At 39.8% G+C, this 18,805-nt stretch overlaps 1 protein-coding gene across 4 annotated transcripts in view; it reads right to left on the bottom strand.

Annotated features, from left to right (window-relative positions):
- Positions 1-2,217: 2,217 nt before the first annotated feature.
- The window catches only part of LOC149233796 (protein yippee-like At4g27745), a 37,102-nt gene continuing 20,514 nt past the window's right edge, over positions 2,218-18,805 (bottom strand). For 3 of the 4 annotated variants that reach the window (XM_089379851.1, XM_089379849.1, XM_089379850.1), the window contains one exon: positions 2,218-2,845. In XM_089379851.1, coding sequence (XP_089235977.1) covers positions 2,618-2,845 — 228 coding nt within the window. In that variant the 3' untranslated portion in view covers positions 2,218-2,617. Of the gene's footprint in view, positions 2,846-10,249; positions 18,145-18,805 lie in introns of those variants that run through there. The other variant, XM_089379848.1, reaches the window with a different exon arrangement.

The following is an 18,805-nucleotide window of genomic DNA, read 5'->3' as shown; positions in this document are numbered from 1 at the left end:
TTGTGGAATGCAGTCATCAGGATTGTGCGAGACCCAGTCGAGCCATGAGACATTTTTCTAGCCCTACAAGTAACTCTCCCACCCTCAACCTCTCCCCATGATATTTAAAGCAATAACTTGATGGAAACTAAACCCCGCACAAACTAACTAGTCTACAGCTCATGGGGAAAGTCTTCCATAATTATTAACCTTTCTAAAACAAAAAATAAACACCCATTAGATCCCAAAAGTCATCCATAATTATTAACATTTCTAAAACAATAGAAAAAATAAATTCCCATTAGATCCTAACAGCAAAGTGTCACCTCAAACTATCCAGGAAGACCAGCCAACTCACAAAGGAACATTTGGAAAATGACAATCAAAGCACAAGGGATTTCAGGAAGGTAATGAGATTGGCATGTCTTCACCCTCACAAGCAGCTGTCATTAGCAAAATTAATACAAAAACTAGCCAAAATTGTTTAGGACGCGCCAAATCAAAAGAAGAGTAGATCAAATTGCATCTCCTTTGTATTTGCAAATAAGGCGGCATTGCATAATGTTTTAGGAGGCGCCAAACCAAAAGAAGAGTAGGTCAAATTGCATATCCTTTGTATTTGCAAATAAGGCGGCATTGCATATGTTTTAGGACGCGCCAAAGCAAAAGAAGAGTAGATCAAATTGCATCTCCTTTGTATTTGCAAATAAGGCGGCATTGCATAATGTTCTGTAAAATTATGCAAATTGTAGACAAAAAGGATTACAATAATATATCACAGAAAATGTCAGAGTGAAATAAAACCTTCAAGTACCATGATACTGTTGGCTTATTTTATAACATATTTCATAAATTAGTATTTATGTGTACCATCAACTTTTATTGTTCAATATATTAGTATTTTAGCGGTCTTTTTATTGCACCAGTATAGGAATGAAGTACCAAATATTTCCTAGCAGTTTCTCATCAAATGTGTAGTACAGCACAAATGTGTGTAGTACAGCATGGGTGGGCCTAACAGTCAAGAAATGGGTTTTACCTCAGAGGTCACATGTTCAATTCCAATGAGGGATAAGGTATGTACATATGAACAAGTTGTTGCAAGCATTAGTTTGGGACTCGCAAAGTACCAGCATTCTCATTCTTGCTTATGAGCTGATGACTGGGATGAATTATATTCGCTGAACAAACCCCAAAGCCCAAAATTATCAGCAAAGAGTGTGTATATATATATATATACCCAACCAACAAAGGCACTACCATTCTCTTAAAAGATAAAAATAGTGCACAGCTTTTCCCAAAAATACTGCAAAACACCTTGTAAATGACTGAATCAGGGAAGTACAACCTGAGTAGCTCTAGAGGGAGAGAGTACAACCTGAGTGAGCCTAGAGAGAGAGATTGTACAACCTAAATAGGTCTAACGGTTAAGAACATGGGTTTTTTCCTCGAGGTTACAAGTTCAATTCCAAAGAGGGTAAAGCATGTACATGTGAGTAAAACCGTTGTTTGCATATATTAGTGTGGGCTTAACAAGATACCAGCACTCTCATTTTCACTTACAGAATAGAAAACAGAGCATCTTGTATTTCCTGGACAAATCCCCTATGCCCAAAATTACACACAACCAAGAAAGGCACGACAATTCTCTTCAAAGATTTAAAAAGTGTATAGCTTTTCCCAAAAATCCTACAAAACACCCTGAGAATGAATGAATCAACGATTAGATCAAGTCATATGAGAAGATAATGCATTCTAATCAATTTGTCCCATAGTTTATGGTGATCTGCTCATCTAGATTCTATTAAATTCTCTATCAAACAACTATTTGACACCGCTAAAAGCAAAAGTCTAAAATAAAATTCCTTATTTGCTTGTCTATTAATTCCCTTACAGCTTTAGGATATACAAGCTATCACTGCTATCTTGGGGAAAAAAATTCAACTGGAGTTAGCACGTCTATGAATGTTATGACCTCGGCAAGAATATCCTGATCTCCAAATGAAACTAAAGACTGAAAATTGTCATAAAATAGTGAAAATGAAAAAACATAATTGTGGGAATAGCTAAAGCTTCAACAAATTGAGATAAAGGTTTAAGTCCTAATCCGATAATTCTTCCGTAAATCAATATGTGAAATGAAGCTATACAAACCAGAAGGAAAAAACATGAGCATCCATCAATAGAAACTGTGAATTAAATAAACGACGGGGTAACATGAGGATATTTGAGCAATCATGACCCAGCAAAATAAGTGTAATAGTCAAAACCGTTGTTCAGCGGAACAGCCCCAAAAAGTAATTACATTTATTCCAGAGCCACTGACAAATGAATTACAAGTCCAAATGGTTGCATCTAGCAATATGCCAACCAACCATGGAAACCAATCTTCCACCACCCTATTTACAGCCCAATCACAGGCATCAATGCATGTTACCACAGCCCATATAATACACAATTGCTTAACCTCCATGAATGTTTCCACTTTGTACATGACAATAGCGGTCAAACCACATAATAAATCAGCCTAATATTTACATCTTGATTCTTCAAACCTTACAGACAAATGACCATGAAGCCAACTCAAACCTTCAATATGAGGAACCTAAAGACTTCAAAGTCACACCTGACTATTACATTACCAGTTTTCTTTCATGATTTTTGCTTTCTCAAGGATGTACTTGCCCTCCTTATACTTTTGGGATTCCTCGTAAGCTTTCTCGTACTTCCATCCCAGCACCTCCTGACACTGAAAACATGAGATATCGGCCACAGTATGAAGGCCTGTCATTAGTTGCCTGTCTTCCTTTGGACCTGTTAAAACATTGACAACACGGCCAAACAAGTATGCTCTGCCATTCCTTCCCTGCAAATAAATAAGTATGTTTTACAACGAAGCTTTTAAACTCATTTTTCGAAAAACTGGCAAATAAAATCATTTTAACAAGTAAACTGATAAGAGAAAAGAGAAAATGAATCCAGCATCTAAAAGTGCAATAAATGGCAATAAATGGCAAGTGTCAGAGTCTTGGAATGAATATATTCCCATCAATAACTAAATAAATAGCTGAACAACGTACTGCCTCAATGGTAAGAGTGTCTTTGTTGATACGTCTATGCTCAGAATTTGCCACGGACAATTCTAATAAAGATGGGAGCTGTGAGTGTTTCGTAGGACTCTCCACAAGGAAGGCTAGTTCTCAATTTCAGATCTACATAGGACCTAAAAGCAAGAACCAGACATTGTGGCAAGAATCTAAGCCAGTTCAAAACATTTATGTATAAAAGCCTGACTGAGCCCAAAAAATCAAGCAACCATTAAACTGTAAATTTATAATGGGAGTAACCAATGAAAGTTTTCTGGATAGAACAATATCAACGCTGAACTTTGGTGCTTTTATCAAGTTGAAGTATATATAAACTCCAACTCTACACACACCCTGTGTGTAAATAATTCCATACATCATCGCAAACTGTTACATGCACGCCACCAATATGAAAACATACATATTTAACATATCAAAAGAAAAGTTATCATAGAAGAACCCACGTTCCTCCTACTTGAGTGAACTATTATATAAAATTAAGTAAAGCCAATTTGACATGCCTGCAGCAGTTGCTTCCTCACTCAGGGTCCAGAGAATTTTATAACTTTTGCCCAGTTGACTTGGATAATGACACTCAGTCAGTTGTCCTGTCCACTCCCATTTGTTCAATTTGTTGTGACCTATACACAACATATGTTGTAAATGGGCTATCTAGTTTGTAAGTTCCTTAATGCGCCATCACTGAGTTAGTTGAGACTAGTCTATTGATGAGTCATCACTAAGTTGGTGAGTAGGTGTTCTTAGCACTAATGACCCACCACCTAAGTTGCACAAACAAAACGTGGAAATGTCTGGAAATTTCTGAAACAGGTATGGCTAGAAACATGACCACCCCAATATGGAAACATCGGGTAAAACATCATTTATTTGTGTGTGTGTGTGTGTGTCAATTGGGATTATCTTGAGTGGTTGGGAGGAATGATTGCCATCCTCCCCACCCAGGTTCAATTCCTGCAAGTGAGATGATGAGTTTGTTGTAACGGCTTTGAGCCTTGTTGTTGAGTCTGACCAGTCTATCGAGAATCAAAACATGTATATTCCTCAAATGGAATATAATGATATTTCTAATGAGAAAAATTATGTGTAATTTTTTTACAAATATGTTACGAACACATTATCTTGTAAGACAAAAAAAGAATGAGGAACATAAATGACATTTTAAAAGGAAAACCAAGTCTATATTATTAACTCTCATAAATAATAGACATGATGCAAAATCCAAAATTATCCTTTATAGATGAGGCTATACACCCAAGTTTACAAAATCAGACTCTATACATGAGGCTCCATATCCAAAATCAGCGTTTATACTGGCTATATGTGCTGAAAAATGAAATAAAACATGAGCTAAAGACGAGTACAATTACATATCCTTTTTTTTAACAGAAACGGTTGAATTTTATTTATAAGAAGAGGTTTGGCATGCCAAACAACCTCAATTACAGTCAATTGAGAGAATTCTGATTCTATAGAGTCCTCATATTCTGGCTTTGGTAACAAAGATTAGCTGCTGCATTTACGCATTTGGCATGGCTGAGAGATCCTTGCTATGCTTTGGCGTATTAGAGTCATGTCTTACATTTCCTCTCTTTTTTTTTGCTTTGGTATTTTCCTGGGTTAAGCAAATTCCCGAGTAAACTTTAATCCACAATCCAAATTAAACAAAACCCGCATATATTAAACTGTATTAATATATAACCTGTCCCCACCTCCGATATACCAAGGCTCTCATCTGAACCCGACCCCACTTCAAGGTTAATTCCCAGCCAAGTTTAGCTCGCGATTACCGTCAGATCCTCCTCTGTCCAGATCCGACGGTTATCGCATCCCTCTCTGTTCGGCCCTTAACACCTCAAGAGAACGCGATATGGGTTGTTTTGTCCTGCCACGCATCAGCCACTAAGTGGCATCGCGTCCGTTTCGTAGAAAACTGCCCAGCAACCAAGAGCGGGGCAATGAAATCCGCTTACCACTCCGAGCGTAGTTAACACCCCTCATTTTGGAAAGCGCGATGACCGTCAGATCAACCCCGCCCAGATCCAACGCTTGTCGCGTCCCTCGTTGTTTGATCCTTAACTTGATCCCACCTTCGTACCCGACCCTACAGCAAGGATAATACCCTTCCATGTACAATGCGCGATAAACGTCAGATCTTCCCTCGGCTAGATCCAACGCTTATCGCGTCCCTTGCTGTCCGACCCTTAACACCACAGGAGCGCGCGATATGGGCGATTTTGACCAACCATGCGTCGGCCCCTAAGGTACATCGCATCCAATTCATGAAATATTGCCCAACAGCCAGAAGTAGTGCGATGTAAACCGCTTACCACTCCCCGCGACTTTAACACCCCACCTTTTCCAACGCGCGATGACCGTGGATCATCCCCTGCCCAGATCCTACGCATCGCATCCTTCAAAACCGTCCTCTGATTGAATACAATTCTGCACCCTGTTAAAACACCCAAAAACTGTTGGCCCATGTGAAAACCTATAGCCTGTCGAGGAGTGGCCCACTCTTTCTCGACAGTGAAAGTCTGTCTGTGCCAGCCTTTGTTCTGCGGAATTCTGTCCTTGATCAGCTCTCCTTGTCTGTTAAGGAATTGGGTGCCTTTCAGGTTCTTCATCATTCTTAACCAGCATACCTTGAGCTAGAAGACATCCTTTGTTAGCCATTATATCAGCTTCCTTGTTCAGAGCTCGCATGACATGGTAGAATGAGCAAGATGTGAAGTTTTGAGCCATCTTTCTTATTCTTTCAAGGGTCTTGTTTAGAGCAGAGCTATTGAGTTGGTCGCCCGTGTTAAGGATTTTAATCAGGATTTCAAAATCCCCAAAGATTTGAAGGTTTTCCCCTCTGTTCCTCTGAGCCAGCTGACACACTTTGAGCAGTCCGAGGATCTCGGCCTGGTTGTTGGTGCTCTGACCAAGGCCCCAACTAAAGCTGTATTGTTTTTGTCCATCTGTGGAGTAAATTGTTCCTCCTGCCCCTGATATCCCCGGGTTTCCTTTGGAGGCTCTGTCGAAGAAAACCGTGACTTTGCCCTGATTTTTCCACCATTTTTTAAATTCCACCTCAGAGATCCGAAGACACCACTCTGGATTATGTCTAGACAAGAAGGTATTCTTCTTGATGCTAGCCCGTCTCAGGGATTCACCTAGCCAGCTGAGCTCTTCAAGGAGAAGGGAGTTGTCTGGCTTATGAGGTCTATTTTCAAAAGTTTCCAGCAGCAAAGCTTTGGCCTTGGCAGCCACTGTGTTGGTGGATTGAAGTCTGTTGTTGAAGATGGCTTCATTCCTAGCCAACCAGATTCCCCAACAAATATATTTTGGTATTGCATTCCAGATTTTAGTCCATGTTGAGTTGCTAACAACTGAAGACTGCTGAGGGATTTGAGCGTTGATCCCCATAATTGTTTGCAACCAAATCTCTTGAGAAAAGGGGCAGTCTATGAACAGGTGATCGATAGTTTCCTAATCCTTGCAGCAGAGAGGGCATTTGTGTGGACCCATGATTCCTCTTTTCGCTATGTTGTCCCCAGTGAGGGTCCTTCTTTGCATGAGAATCCGACATAAGAAGTTGATTTTTAGGAGACCAAATGGGTCCCAAACATGCTGCCAAAGCTTTGTAGTATGGATCTAACGTTGTTGTTCTTGTAGGGCTACAAAATCCAGTCAAGCTAAGTAAACTCCGAACTTCCCCAGCCCCACTTGTCCCTCGAATGGAGATGCACAGGGGCCAGACCAGTGAGTTTAGCTAATAATTGATGGAGTTGAGGGAGCATCCAATCAAGGGGGCGATGGAGGGCCCAGTTACTCCAGTTCCCTGCTGAATCCCATGTGCATATGTCAACAAGTTTGTGGATACCTTTTTGGATGAGCCAGTTACGCAAATCTGCTATTTCCGGAGCAAGATTTAGGGGATGGAGTCCCATGATCTTGTCATCCCACAATCTAATTCTTTTCCCATTTCCTGGAATTTTGTAGAGTTGTTCTTTGAAGAATTTCCAGCCTTGGCTGCACAACTTCCACAGCGTGGTTCCTTTGTGGGAAGCTCCTTCTTCCATATTCTTTATTGAGAGTCTGTGCAGATATTTTTTAATTAGAACTTGACTTACAGGGTTTCTTTGGTTTGAGAAGATTTTCCAGAGGATCTTCCCTCCCATCGCCAGATTGGCCAACACAGGATCTCTTACCTGAAGTCCACCTTCAAATATTGGCCTTTTCACTATGTCCCAGCTTACTATATGGAATTTTTTGGGTCCTGTTGACCTCTACTGGTCAACTACCCATGCAGTGCATCCCGTTTTTCTTGACAGAAAGAAGCAGCACCTGATCAGCATGTCCGTGCCATCCTGCCATCATCAGCAGCTTGATCGTTTTTGTTGTAAACCCAGTCTGCATGTATAAGTTGTAAATAATCTAAGCAGATCAGAGTCATGTATGTAAAGTTGCCTAGGTGGACCTAACTTTCTAATGATGATCTGCGTCCCGGGAGGTTTTTCGTCTCACCGATCTATGATCGGCAGAGTTTTCCTTCAAACCTGACCCTAAAGCCGGGATGGATTTCGTCATCAAAACTTTAGGAGAATCTTATATGTTAATCTGCTAGATTATAGTTGTGTCGCAGAACTGGGTGTTCTATGAGGGTCTGTATTAAGTGGGTTCATCCCTTTGAGATGTAAATTGTAAAAATCATGATGAAATGTGTCTTGAGGGTTGAAAATGTTGTAAATCCCCTCGTGAGTCCTAGGTCCTAGGTCCTAGGTGATGTTTCCAATGGCTTAGTTTGATGATCCATCTTAAAATGAATTAAAAATTTAAAAAATGAATAAAAATAATAAAATAATAAAATAATAAAAAATTAAAAAAAAAATAAAGCAAAAACCCTAAGCAATAAAATAATAATATTTTAAGTGAATAAATCGACGGATGAGATCAAGAGATGTCTTGATCCTCATCAACGGTCGAGATCATTTCTGCATGGATCACCCAAAACTAGCCGTTGGGATCATTTCCTTTATATAGGGTCTTAGGGGGTCATTTTTAGGCATCTGATCTGTGAATCTGTACTGAAAAGCTCTCTTGTAAATCTGATTTTCTGGTTAATAAAAAGACTTTGGGGTCCAGATCGTGTTGGTGTTGCTCTCTGGAATTGCTGTGAGATCTTTAATTTTCTGCATATTTCAGTTTTCAGCCATTAATCATAGCTTGTTTTTAGAGTAGTGTGAGCACAGGTATCTTGTTCACCTGCTAGGGTTTGAGGGCTGCTAGGGTTTCTGAAATAATGGCAGGTATCTCCATTATTTCCTGAGATCTAGCAGCTTTCTCTCTCTCTTTGCTGATGGTTGCTTGAGATGTGCAGGAGAACATTTTTTGAAGGAAATTTTGTGGGCGTTCGGGGAAGTTCTCGGCTGAACCAGCCAACTCCCGCAAGCATTTTCTGTGCAGAGCCCAGCTGATTGTTCCCTGGGTTAATCATTCAAAGTTTTCTTTTCTGTTTTACATTGAGAGATTTTCTTTCTGTTCATAGTGAAGTTCAAAATTTCTGATATACTGAAAACATTACTGCGATTATTGTCAAATCTGGCATTTCAGGGGCCAAAAAATCTGTAAATTAATTAGCTGATCTAGGGTTTCATATTTTGCTTTATGCAGTCTTCATTTAGGGTTTAGGGTTTTTAGTTTCTTTTCTGGCATACTTCATTAGGGTCTTTTTTTTTCCTTGAAATTGCAGGTATAGGGTTTTGAGGAACTCGTAAGGGTTTCTGGAGCTGGAAAGATCAAAAATTTTCTTTTCAAGTTATTGGATTACAGTTACTACAGCGCTCAAATCAAGCTTCAGTCCTTTCACACAGCTGCAGTCCAAACTCTCATTCAAAACTGTGCAACTGCAACGACAAGGGCAACGTTGAGATTCTCTGCCCATCCAGCGTCATTTTCCAGCTTATATTTCAAAATTATATTTGCAGCCATCCAGAGGCATTACACGCAGGCCAGACACTTCACGTGAGTAAATTTTCTGTGGGTTGTGCGGCATTCTGCGGATGGCTTCAGGTAAGACGTTCTCAGCTCTGATATGATTCAGAATTCTTTGAAGTGCTGGTGAGTTTTCTTCGTTCTTAAAGATTTTCGAATCATTGTTTGAATTTGCTATGCGTTGAGCTATTTTTCGTTCTGATTTCATTTGAAATATAAAAAGAAATATATCGATGCGCTGGTAAATTTAATGTATGTCGAGTTTCATTTAGCCCTATCTCTCTGCGCACGCATGAAGAATCGTTTTCAGTCCTTTTTTTAAAGGGTTATGGCTGTATGCGTCGGTCTCTTAAACTGAAATCTCTGCATCCCTTGCCAAGCCGCCGTCTTCACCAGGATCTTTTCGACCCTCATTCCTTTTCTTTCAGCCGCTTATATCTGCATTGCATATAAATCTTTTGATTTTTTCTTGCCCGAGCCAGCGATTGTCTGTTCCATCAAGCCGCAACCCAGCCAGCATCGCTGGCCTTTTCTCCTTTACGTTTTCTTTTTCCATGCCCCTTTGCCGGATCCGCGTAGCTCTCCTTGCAATCCCGTAAGATTTCTGGTTCACGTTTTGTTTTGTTCACCGCCGTCAAACTCAGGTTTAGTCAGATGCGAAGTGGAGTTTGGGCGTAGTCGTTGGCACAGCCAGTCACCAAGGGTTCAGCCATTCTCGTGCCACCGGTATCATTGCAGTCGACAGCTTAATGTTTACCTGGTTATGATTGCGGCTAGTTTTCTATTCCGTGCGTTTTCAACCTTTTTTTTATTTCATGTCATAAACTTTAGAAGTAGCGTAGTTTGATTTGTATTTTTTTTTTTTTTAGGTTCTAAAATTAGATCTAGTTTTATTCGTATAATTTTGTTGTGACCAGATTTTGATTTCTTTAATTTTAGTTTAGGTTTATAAATTGTAATTAGATTTCAATTTTGTTTTATTTTAGTTTTAAAATAAATAAATAAAAATTAAAAATTAAAAAGAAAATTAAAAAAAAAAACTTTTGTTATAGTGCTTCAGTTTGAATAGATTTTTAAAAAGTTTTGTAAATTTTAGATTTTTTTTAGGTTTTCTTTCTTTCTTTCTTTTCTTTTCTTCTTCTTTTTTTTTTTTTTTTTTTTTTTTCGAAAAGCATAAAAATTTCTCTTTTTTTTTGTGTGTGGAGAATTACTTTTACCGCATTCAGTCGTTTATCATTGCATATCTTTCATGCTGAGATCTGAAATTTTCAAGTCGAAACACGAAATCCAATGTCTGGTTAATAATTCATGATGCTCATGGTGGTTTAAGGCATTTATCTCTTCAAAGCTTTCAGTTGCCGGATATCGTTTTGGTCACATGATTTAGCTGATGATAGATGGTTGTTGTTCATGGTCGATGTTTCTTTATCATTTAAAAAGTAATCATTTAAACATTGACTCCACAAGGCACTGGTCTATTAAATCTCTAAATCCATCTAGTGCTTATCATATCGTGTATCGTGTCTCCCACCCAACTGTTTGGCAGTTGGTCTTCACTATCTCGCAGGGTCTACCCCCCTTAGCCGCGGGAGACGGGCTTAAACAGAGGGATCGGGGATCAGAGTGACAGCCCCCGGTCCGAGCGTTGTCGTGCCAATCTGCGCGACAACAGGTCCCCCTTTCCTCCTTGCCATAGAAAATTTCGAATCAACTTTGCTAATTGTTTGGTGATCATTTTTGGAGCCAAAAGGAAAGAAGCCTGGTAGATAGGAAGGGATGAGAGAACTGACTTGACCAAAGTGAGCTTCCCGGCTAAGGTAAGCCACTGTCCACACCAAGCAGTCATTTTAGCCTTAATTTTGCTAATAATTTCCATCCAATGAGGGGCCTTAGTGGAACCCAAGGTTAAAGGCAGGCCAAGATACTTGAATTTTTTCCAAGAGGCATATCCGGTGAAGCCCAGGGCTTGGGCAATCCTGAGTATAGATTGTTGGTCCTTCGCCCAACTGTACACTGCACCTTTTCTATTATTGATGATAGCTCCGAAGACTCTGCAAAAGCTTTGGATTACTCCACTGAAGGCTCTTGCTATTTTAATGGAGGCTCCTCCCATAAGGATAGAGTCATCGGCAAACAAGGCATGATTGATTGGGTTTGTTCCGGGAACCACCCTAATGCCAGGAAGAGTCCCATTGAGCTTCTCATCTATGAGCTTTCAGCTTAGAGAGTCTGCCATCAGAATATACAGGAAGGGGGACAGAGGGCAGCCTTGCCTGATTCCCCTTGAAGCTTTGAAGTAGTTTGTCGGCCTACCATTTACTAGAGGGGCTATCCAAGGTTCTCCAATGCATGCTTTAATCATTTTTACAAATTCAGAGCTGAAACCAAATGCAGAAAGAACTTGGAGGAGGAATGAGTGTCTTACTCTATCGAAGGCATTCGCCATGTCCAGTTTGATGAGCATACCTTTCTCTTTGCGTTGATGGCTGGAATGGATGATTTCCTGCACCAGTATCACATTGTCTAGGATGTGCCTGCCTTTGACAAACCCTCCTTGATTGGGAGAGATGAGTTTGTCCAGCAGAGGCTTTATTCTATTAGCAAGTAACTTGGTGAGAATTTTGTAGGACACATTGCAAAAGCAAGATTGGTTTGAATCTGTCGAATGTCTCCAAGTTCGCTTCTTTGAGAATTAGGGCTATGAAGGTGGAGTTTGTGTTTCCTCCCACTTTGGCTTTTCGTAGGAATCCTTTGATCATTCGGTACAAATCAGCCTTGATGATGTCCCAGCAGAGTCTATAGAAGTGTATTGAGAATCCATCAGGTCTTGGGGCTTTGTCTGGTTCCATCTTCCATATGACATTGCTAATTTCTTCTTCAGTGAATGGCTTCAGGAGAGTTGCATTGTCCTCCTCGTTAACCATCCTTGGAACGTGCTTGAGGAAGTCGTGAGCTTCCTCATCATCCTCTGCACCTTCTTCTTTGAACAACTGCTTAAAATGAGAGGTTGTCGCCTCTTTTATCAAAGTTGTGCCTTTAAGAACAGTCCCTTCTAGCGAGGTGATCTCAACAATGTGGTTTCTGGAGAGGCGGGTTCGAATTTGCTTGTGGAAGAAGGTTGTATTTTTGTCTCCAGACACAAGCCAGAGATTGCGTGACTTGAGCCTCAAATATTCTTCCTCTTCTCTAAATGTTTGGAGGGTGTTGATTTGGTGTTCTTGCTCCCTATGAATTTCTGCTCTGGTTATGTCTTGAGTCTCCAGGCCCATTTGGAGATCCAGCAACTGCTTTGTGCTCTGTTTTCGTTGGGTAGTGGGAGAGACTGTGGGCTTTTTTATCCATTGCTTCAGGGTTGTTTTGGTGGCTTTTATCTTTTGCTCCCAAACATAGCTGGGTGATCCAAGAACATGGATGGACCATGCCTTATTCACTGTATCCAAAAACCCTTCCCTATTTGCCCATAGAGGGCAGAACCAAAAGGGCAGGTCTGAGTTCCACTTTGGCAAAATTTTTGTGGAGATGATCATCTTCTCGGAGAGGAAGGAACTCTGAAGAAGGAATCTATCCAGCCTGGCTGAGATATGCTCCTCCCCTATTCTATTGTTAGTCCATGTGTATAATCCTTTTTTTGGCTTGAAATCCATTAAATCCCATTGTTGAATCAAGTTTTCCACTAAGGAAGGAAGCGATCCCTGTTGTTGGTTCCTCCTCTTTTTTCCTTTGGGTCTAGGATTAGATTTAGGTCTCCGGCAATAATTATATTATTGAGGGAGTATGCTTCCAAAAAATCAGTGAGAGTTTGCCAACATTGTTCCTTTTTTGCATAGAGGACAGGTACATAGAGATTAAAGAGTGCAATGTTTGTCTTACTTGATAGGTGTCGGAGTTCGGTGTGAATCCAGTGTTGCATCTGAAAGGAGCTCTCAAGCAGGAATTTGTCAGACTCCCAGAGAGTGGCTAACCCGCCGCATGTACCTCTAGCACTTACCGCTTTTCCAGCTTTTGTTTTCCATTTTGCTTTGTTGAGTTCCAGAAGGGCTTCGCCTTCTATTTTAGTCTCTTGGAGCATGAGGATCTCGGGAAGTTCTGATTTTAATAGGCTCTTGACTGCTTCAGCTTTTGATGGGTTCCCCAGTTCTTTGCAATTCCAAAAGACAAATCGCATTATTTACTGGTAGGGGTTGGGGCAACACCTCCCTTGGGGGGCCTAGTTCTAGTATTTCTGCCGATAGACATCTGTATAGTGGCCTGGCTGCCTTGCATTTTTTGTCTCTCTGCTTCTTCCTCTCTAGCCTCTCTGTGAGATTTCCTCCCCCCTCTTTTCAAGGGCCTCTCAAATGTTTCATCTTCCAAGGATCCCGATATCTCAAGGGTCTTCTTTCTTATCATATCTGCGTAGGTTGGGAAGCTAGAGGCACCTTTTGGGGATGTGATTTGGACTGATTCCTCTTGCGTTTTGTTTTCTTCCATGTTATATGCCTGTTGTTCATCCTCTTTATCTGCTGGGTCTGAGTTTTTCTGGTGTGTTGAGTGGTTTGTTGATATGTCTGATATTGGAGGGACTGAGCTTCCTTCTGCTTGAGTTTCAGGAGGAGCAACCCTCCTAGTAAATACGGCTTTCCCTTTATTCCTGTTGCTTTGCTTCGTTGGCCCTGATTTCTGAACCTGAGTCCATTGATCTCCTTTCTCCTTCTCACCTCCATCCTCTTATTTCTTTTTGCAATGCTTGGCAAAATGCCCATAGCCGTGGCAGTGTCGGCATTTAAATGGGAGTTGCTCGTAGTCTAGGACTTGTATGTGTGTCCAGTCAGCCACCGTGAGTTTAATGGCTTCAGGGAGACCTTCCTCCAGGTCTAATTCTACACAAATTCTCGCACAGGAGTACTGGTCCCTTCTTTTTGCTTAGTCGATGTATTTGCCTAGCTTGTTGCCTATGGTTTCTAAGGATTTAGGGTTCCAGCAGTGCAGAGGTAGGTGGGGCAATCGCACCCAGACCGGAACAGCCGAGGGCACATCCTGAGTCGGGTCGAAGTCTGGAGTCCATTGATTCAGATAGAGACCTGAGGCCCCATGAAATATGGGTCGTTTATGAATATGAGGTTCCTGTCTTCTGCTACTTCAAATACAAAACAAAGAAGCCTTTGCCGACGAAATGGTTTTTTATTCCTTTCCACCCAGGGTTCTACCGCTTTAGGCAATGGCCATAAGCCTGTGAACTGGCCAATAAGCCCTCGTTCGGCTAGCTTTAATGATGCTTTGTAGGGCTCTTCAGTCGGCAAAGCAACCGTGGGGATGGATACCATTTTTTTTACAAACTTCTGCTGGTTTTCGGTTGTTGGCCGTTTATTGCACGCTGCAACCAGATTCCAGAATGCAGCTAGCTTAGGTGGCAAGGGAGTTACCTTTTCGTGGCCCCCTCCTGGGACCATGACTCTGGAGCTTCAGGCAGACTCGTGGATGGTTGTGTATCTTTACGCGTTCCTCAGACTTCCTCCTACCAGCCTCGGAGGCTGCACCAGGCTCTCGCTATTTGGTTCTGAAAGGTGAGCAGGCTTGGCCCAAGAAACCAAGTACAATTACATATCCTAATAAGCCTCATCCTCGTCAATAAAAATATAATAAGGTGCTTATTCAGCAAAACAAGAGTGCGGATTGATTAGAGACAGATTTTAGTGGTAGATTAAAAAAAACTTGGCCATAGAAAGGGCCCCCACCCTTCTTGGGCACTTGAGTGAACCCACACAAGAAAAAACAGTTGTGGAAATGAGGCAGACTTTGGGCTGAAACGTTTCAGCTGCATTTCCAAATTAGGAAATGCCATACAAGTGCTTCGGTGTTTCCAGGCATTTTCAGTACAGGGACGCCAGGTTGGGAGCCATTTGTGAGCAAGAGAGCTTGTAGAGGAACGGGCCAAGAGTTTCCTGTGCGAGTTATTGTGGAGGGAATTTCTTCTTGGAAGTGCGCATAGAAATAGGGGAATCCCTATTTAATAGGAGTTCATCCAGCACTAGGAAATAGGGGCCTATTTCCTAAGGATTTGAACTAGGAAATAGGAGCATCTAGTGCGCATAGCAGGAGGACCTAGACTAACGCTGAGAGATCAGATCGTATTCTCTATTGAAGCAGGGTTATTAACTTATTTGTAAGAGATCTATTGCTCAGTTTTCCTCAATAAAATTCTAAAGCAAATGGGGGTTTTCCCAGTTGGGTTCCCTAGAAAATTGTGTTGTTTATTGTGTGAATTTGTGCAAATAATTTGTGTGTTATTTCGCTACTATTTGGTAGAGAAATTATGTATCTATGTCAAAAGAAAACTTGTTTTCAGATTGTTCATCTAATGGATCAGAATTTTGTGGAAAATCTACATAACAGGTACAAAATGTATCCCACATGCTTGGAAGTATGCTTCCAGTTGCGTTCAACATCACATAAATAAATTCAAGGTCCTAGTCTTCCTGAAATGATTAACTATGTTTTGCATTTCCGTCTTCTAAAAACTCACAAGCCATTTATAAAGTGTACTTTTATGCCCATCTCTTAATCATTTATTCAGCTGATAGTGCCAATGACAGGTCCGAGGATTCTCATCCTTGGGGCTTTAATAATGTAAAAATATATCACCCACACATGGAAGTATGCTTCCAGTTGTGTTCAATATCCTAAAAATAGATTCACGATCATAGTCTCCCTGAAATACATTAACTATGGATTTTGCATTTTTGTTTTTCTAAAAACTCAACATGAAGATTCACAAGTCATTCACAAAATGCACTTTTATCCCTGACACTTTAACCATTTATTCAACTGAGCAAAATGTAAATAAAAATTTAAAAAAGAAAAACTGCATGAGAATAACCTAGTGACATATTTGCATAGGACCATGACATTACTTCTGTAACCATGCCCTCATCAGCTATAAAAGAAAATTTCTTTATCAAATCAAACGCATTGTTATATTAGCAATTAGTCAACTACTAATCATATACTTAAGGATATCATCCATTTGTTATGGTGTTTATTTTTTGAAAACCAGCAAACAATCAAGGTATATTCTCTATTGCTGTCAAGTGGAACCACTTTCAATCTTTTTTCCTTTGTTTCTCAAGCGGTATGATAAGCAAAAGGAGGTTACAAGATAAACACAATCCCAAGCAACGTTTGGAGATTTTATGAACATGCTACATTTTTGGGCATCCATAAGTGATGAAAAATATGTGAGCATAGACACATTGCAAATCAGCATGGGTTCATACAAAAACTATATGCACTGATCTTGAGGGGTTTCCTAGGATTGGCCATGTTGAATGAGAAGCTTATGCAGACCTCTATCAAAAACCATCTTAGGAGATTCCAGATTATGAGTTATAAAGCAACAAGCCAGTTCTAGTTGAGCTATTTGGACTAGTACATCCTAAGATATAAGCTAGCAATCAATATGGATTTCCTTCTTACAATGTTTTGATCGGATTACCTTCTCTCACAGAGTCCCGAGGCCTTTCATAGGTGGACCCCTTACTAGCATAGCCCAATCTCAGCCAGATTAAGCAAAATGCACTTGAATGCCAGGCTATTAATTGTACATAACTGTAAGACCCCTTTGTTTTAGGGATGAAGCTACATTTTCTGTGTCATGTATTTGACATTTGTTTTGATTGTTTATCAGTATATTTAGTGTGTGCTAATGACAGAATGGTTAGCAGGGATGGTTCAAGTTTTAGCAAAGTAACCTTCTGAGGAGAACTCTAGGATCTGCAAAAGCAAGGTGACTTGTCAGAAGACTTGATAATTCTTGCAAACAGGTATTTCCTTTTTATTTTAAGGATGATATGCCATGGACAAAGGCCCTTAGGTGGGTAGATCCCTTATTAGCATAGCCTAATCTCAAACTCAAGAATAAGAATGATGCATTTGAATACCGTGTAATTAATTGTCCTAACATGTAAGAAACCTATCTTGGGAATGAGACCACATCATTGCCATTTGTTTTGAGTCTGGAGTGATGTATTTGGTGTGTGGTAATGATAGGATTGCTTGCAGGGAAATTAATAAAAATAAATAAAAAATGAGAGATCATTATGGTTGATTTGTCAGAGGATGGTCCAAATTTTGGCCAAGGACTTTTTGGTGGGAAATCTATGATCACCAAAAACAAGATGAGTTGTCAAAAGACTTGAGGATCCGTGCAACTGCGTATTTATTTTTCCTTTTTGAGGATGATATACAGTGGACAAAGATTGCACTGGTCTACGTGTGAATAGTTTCAAATATAGAGATCGCCATGAGTTCCATGATGTACCCATTTTCTCTAGTTACATGAAAAAGGAGAAGAGTTGTGAAGTTGCATACAGGGAAGATTATATCAAAATTTATATGACATGTTAAGTTAATAAAGCATGTAATAATTCTTCCATTGATTTGTCAATTCCTTTGCTCATTCTTCGAAATATACAGAAAAGGTTTCTACCGATATGGTGATATGCATGCATAAAATACCGGTATAGTATGATCGGGCATTGATAAGGTGGATAGATTTAACTACATGACCCCAAGTTTATCAATTAATATGTGAAACACAAGGGAAAGGAATAGAGCTCATACTTTGGTCGTTCAAGTGTTTCTGAAATCACAGGCCTCTTTGGCAAAAAAACCTTTCATAAAAGCTAGATGACAATATGTTACAAAACGTTGAGTTTCTCTGTATAGAGAATCCAATATATTTCAATTTTTTTGTTATATTCCTTTATCCAAACTTTTCTTCCCCGAGTCTAGAGTCTAGACTGACTTCTTTAAACAAATTTTATACAAAAATACGCAAAAAAACATTACATATTCACTTTAGATTTGCATCCCATATGAGAGGATTGTTATCATCAATACAAGCAAAAAGACACCATATCAAACCCAATGACATTAAACCTCCCTTCTTTAAGTCTTCATGAAAAGGTGGAAGGTACTTCTTGGAATTCCCAATCAATTCAGAAGGACAAGAGATCCAATAATTCAAACCTTTCACATTTTCTCCCAGATCCATGATGCAGCACTAACCTATCGCCTCAAATCTTCAGACCATATCATATAAAACCTGATAAACCACACTTCCTATTAGTATATATGTTGTAGCGGTCATATCATGTACATAGGAGATAGGCTGTCAAAGCAGGCCTTGGAAAACAAGAAGAATGACAGTTGGCTATGCAGTTCTTTGTTGGTATTGAGGGTCTTCCCCCTAAGCATGTGCCCATGTAAATTTTGTATGGATGTCAGTTTTCTGCTTTTGTCCATATTTTCCTCTTGAGGGATGACTGTTTGATTTCTGTGTTTATACAGTATATGCTGTGACTTTGTAGTAAAAGTTAATTAGATGGTCATAGGTTTTTTGCGTTTGATAATTTACACCCCTTCAGGTATAGATCATGATTCATCACACATGTATCTTTTTTTTATTTTCGATAATGGAAGCAGAGACGATTTTTTTTACTGAGGGCAAAAACAAAACAAAACAAAAAAATGCACATGAGGGTTTTAGTTAGGAGTACTTTATTTTTTAATAAAGCCCTCATATAATCAAGTAATATTATAAAGTTAAGTTGTCATGGTTTAACTTTAATTAAGTCGTTAGAAATGTGAAACTTATGAACACTCTTATTGAGGCGATGTAAAGACTCTTTGGAAAATGAATCAAATGGTTCGAATTGTTCTCTTCCAATTCAATGTTTTGTAAATATGCAATTGTAAATGCAAAT

The sequence above is a fragment of the Pinus tabuliformis genome, chromosome J (assembly GCF_031772625.1).
Source record: "Pinus tabuliformis cultivar Carrire ecotype Pingquan chromosome J, CPIR1, whole genome shotgun sequence".
NCBI lineage: Eukaryota > Viridiplantae > Streptophyta > Pinopsida > Pinales > Pinaceae > Pinus > Pinus tabuliformis.
Note: the sequence above shows the minus strand (reverse complement) of the source record. Positions and strands in the feature narration are given on the sequence as shown.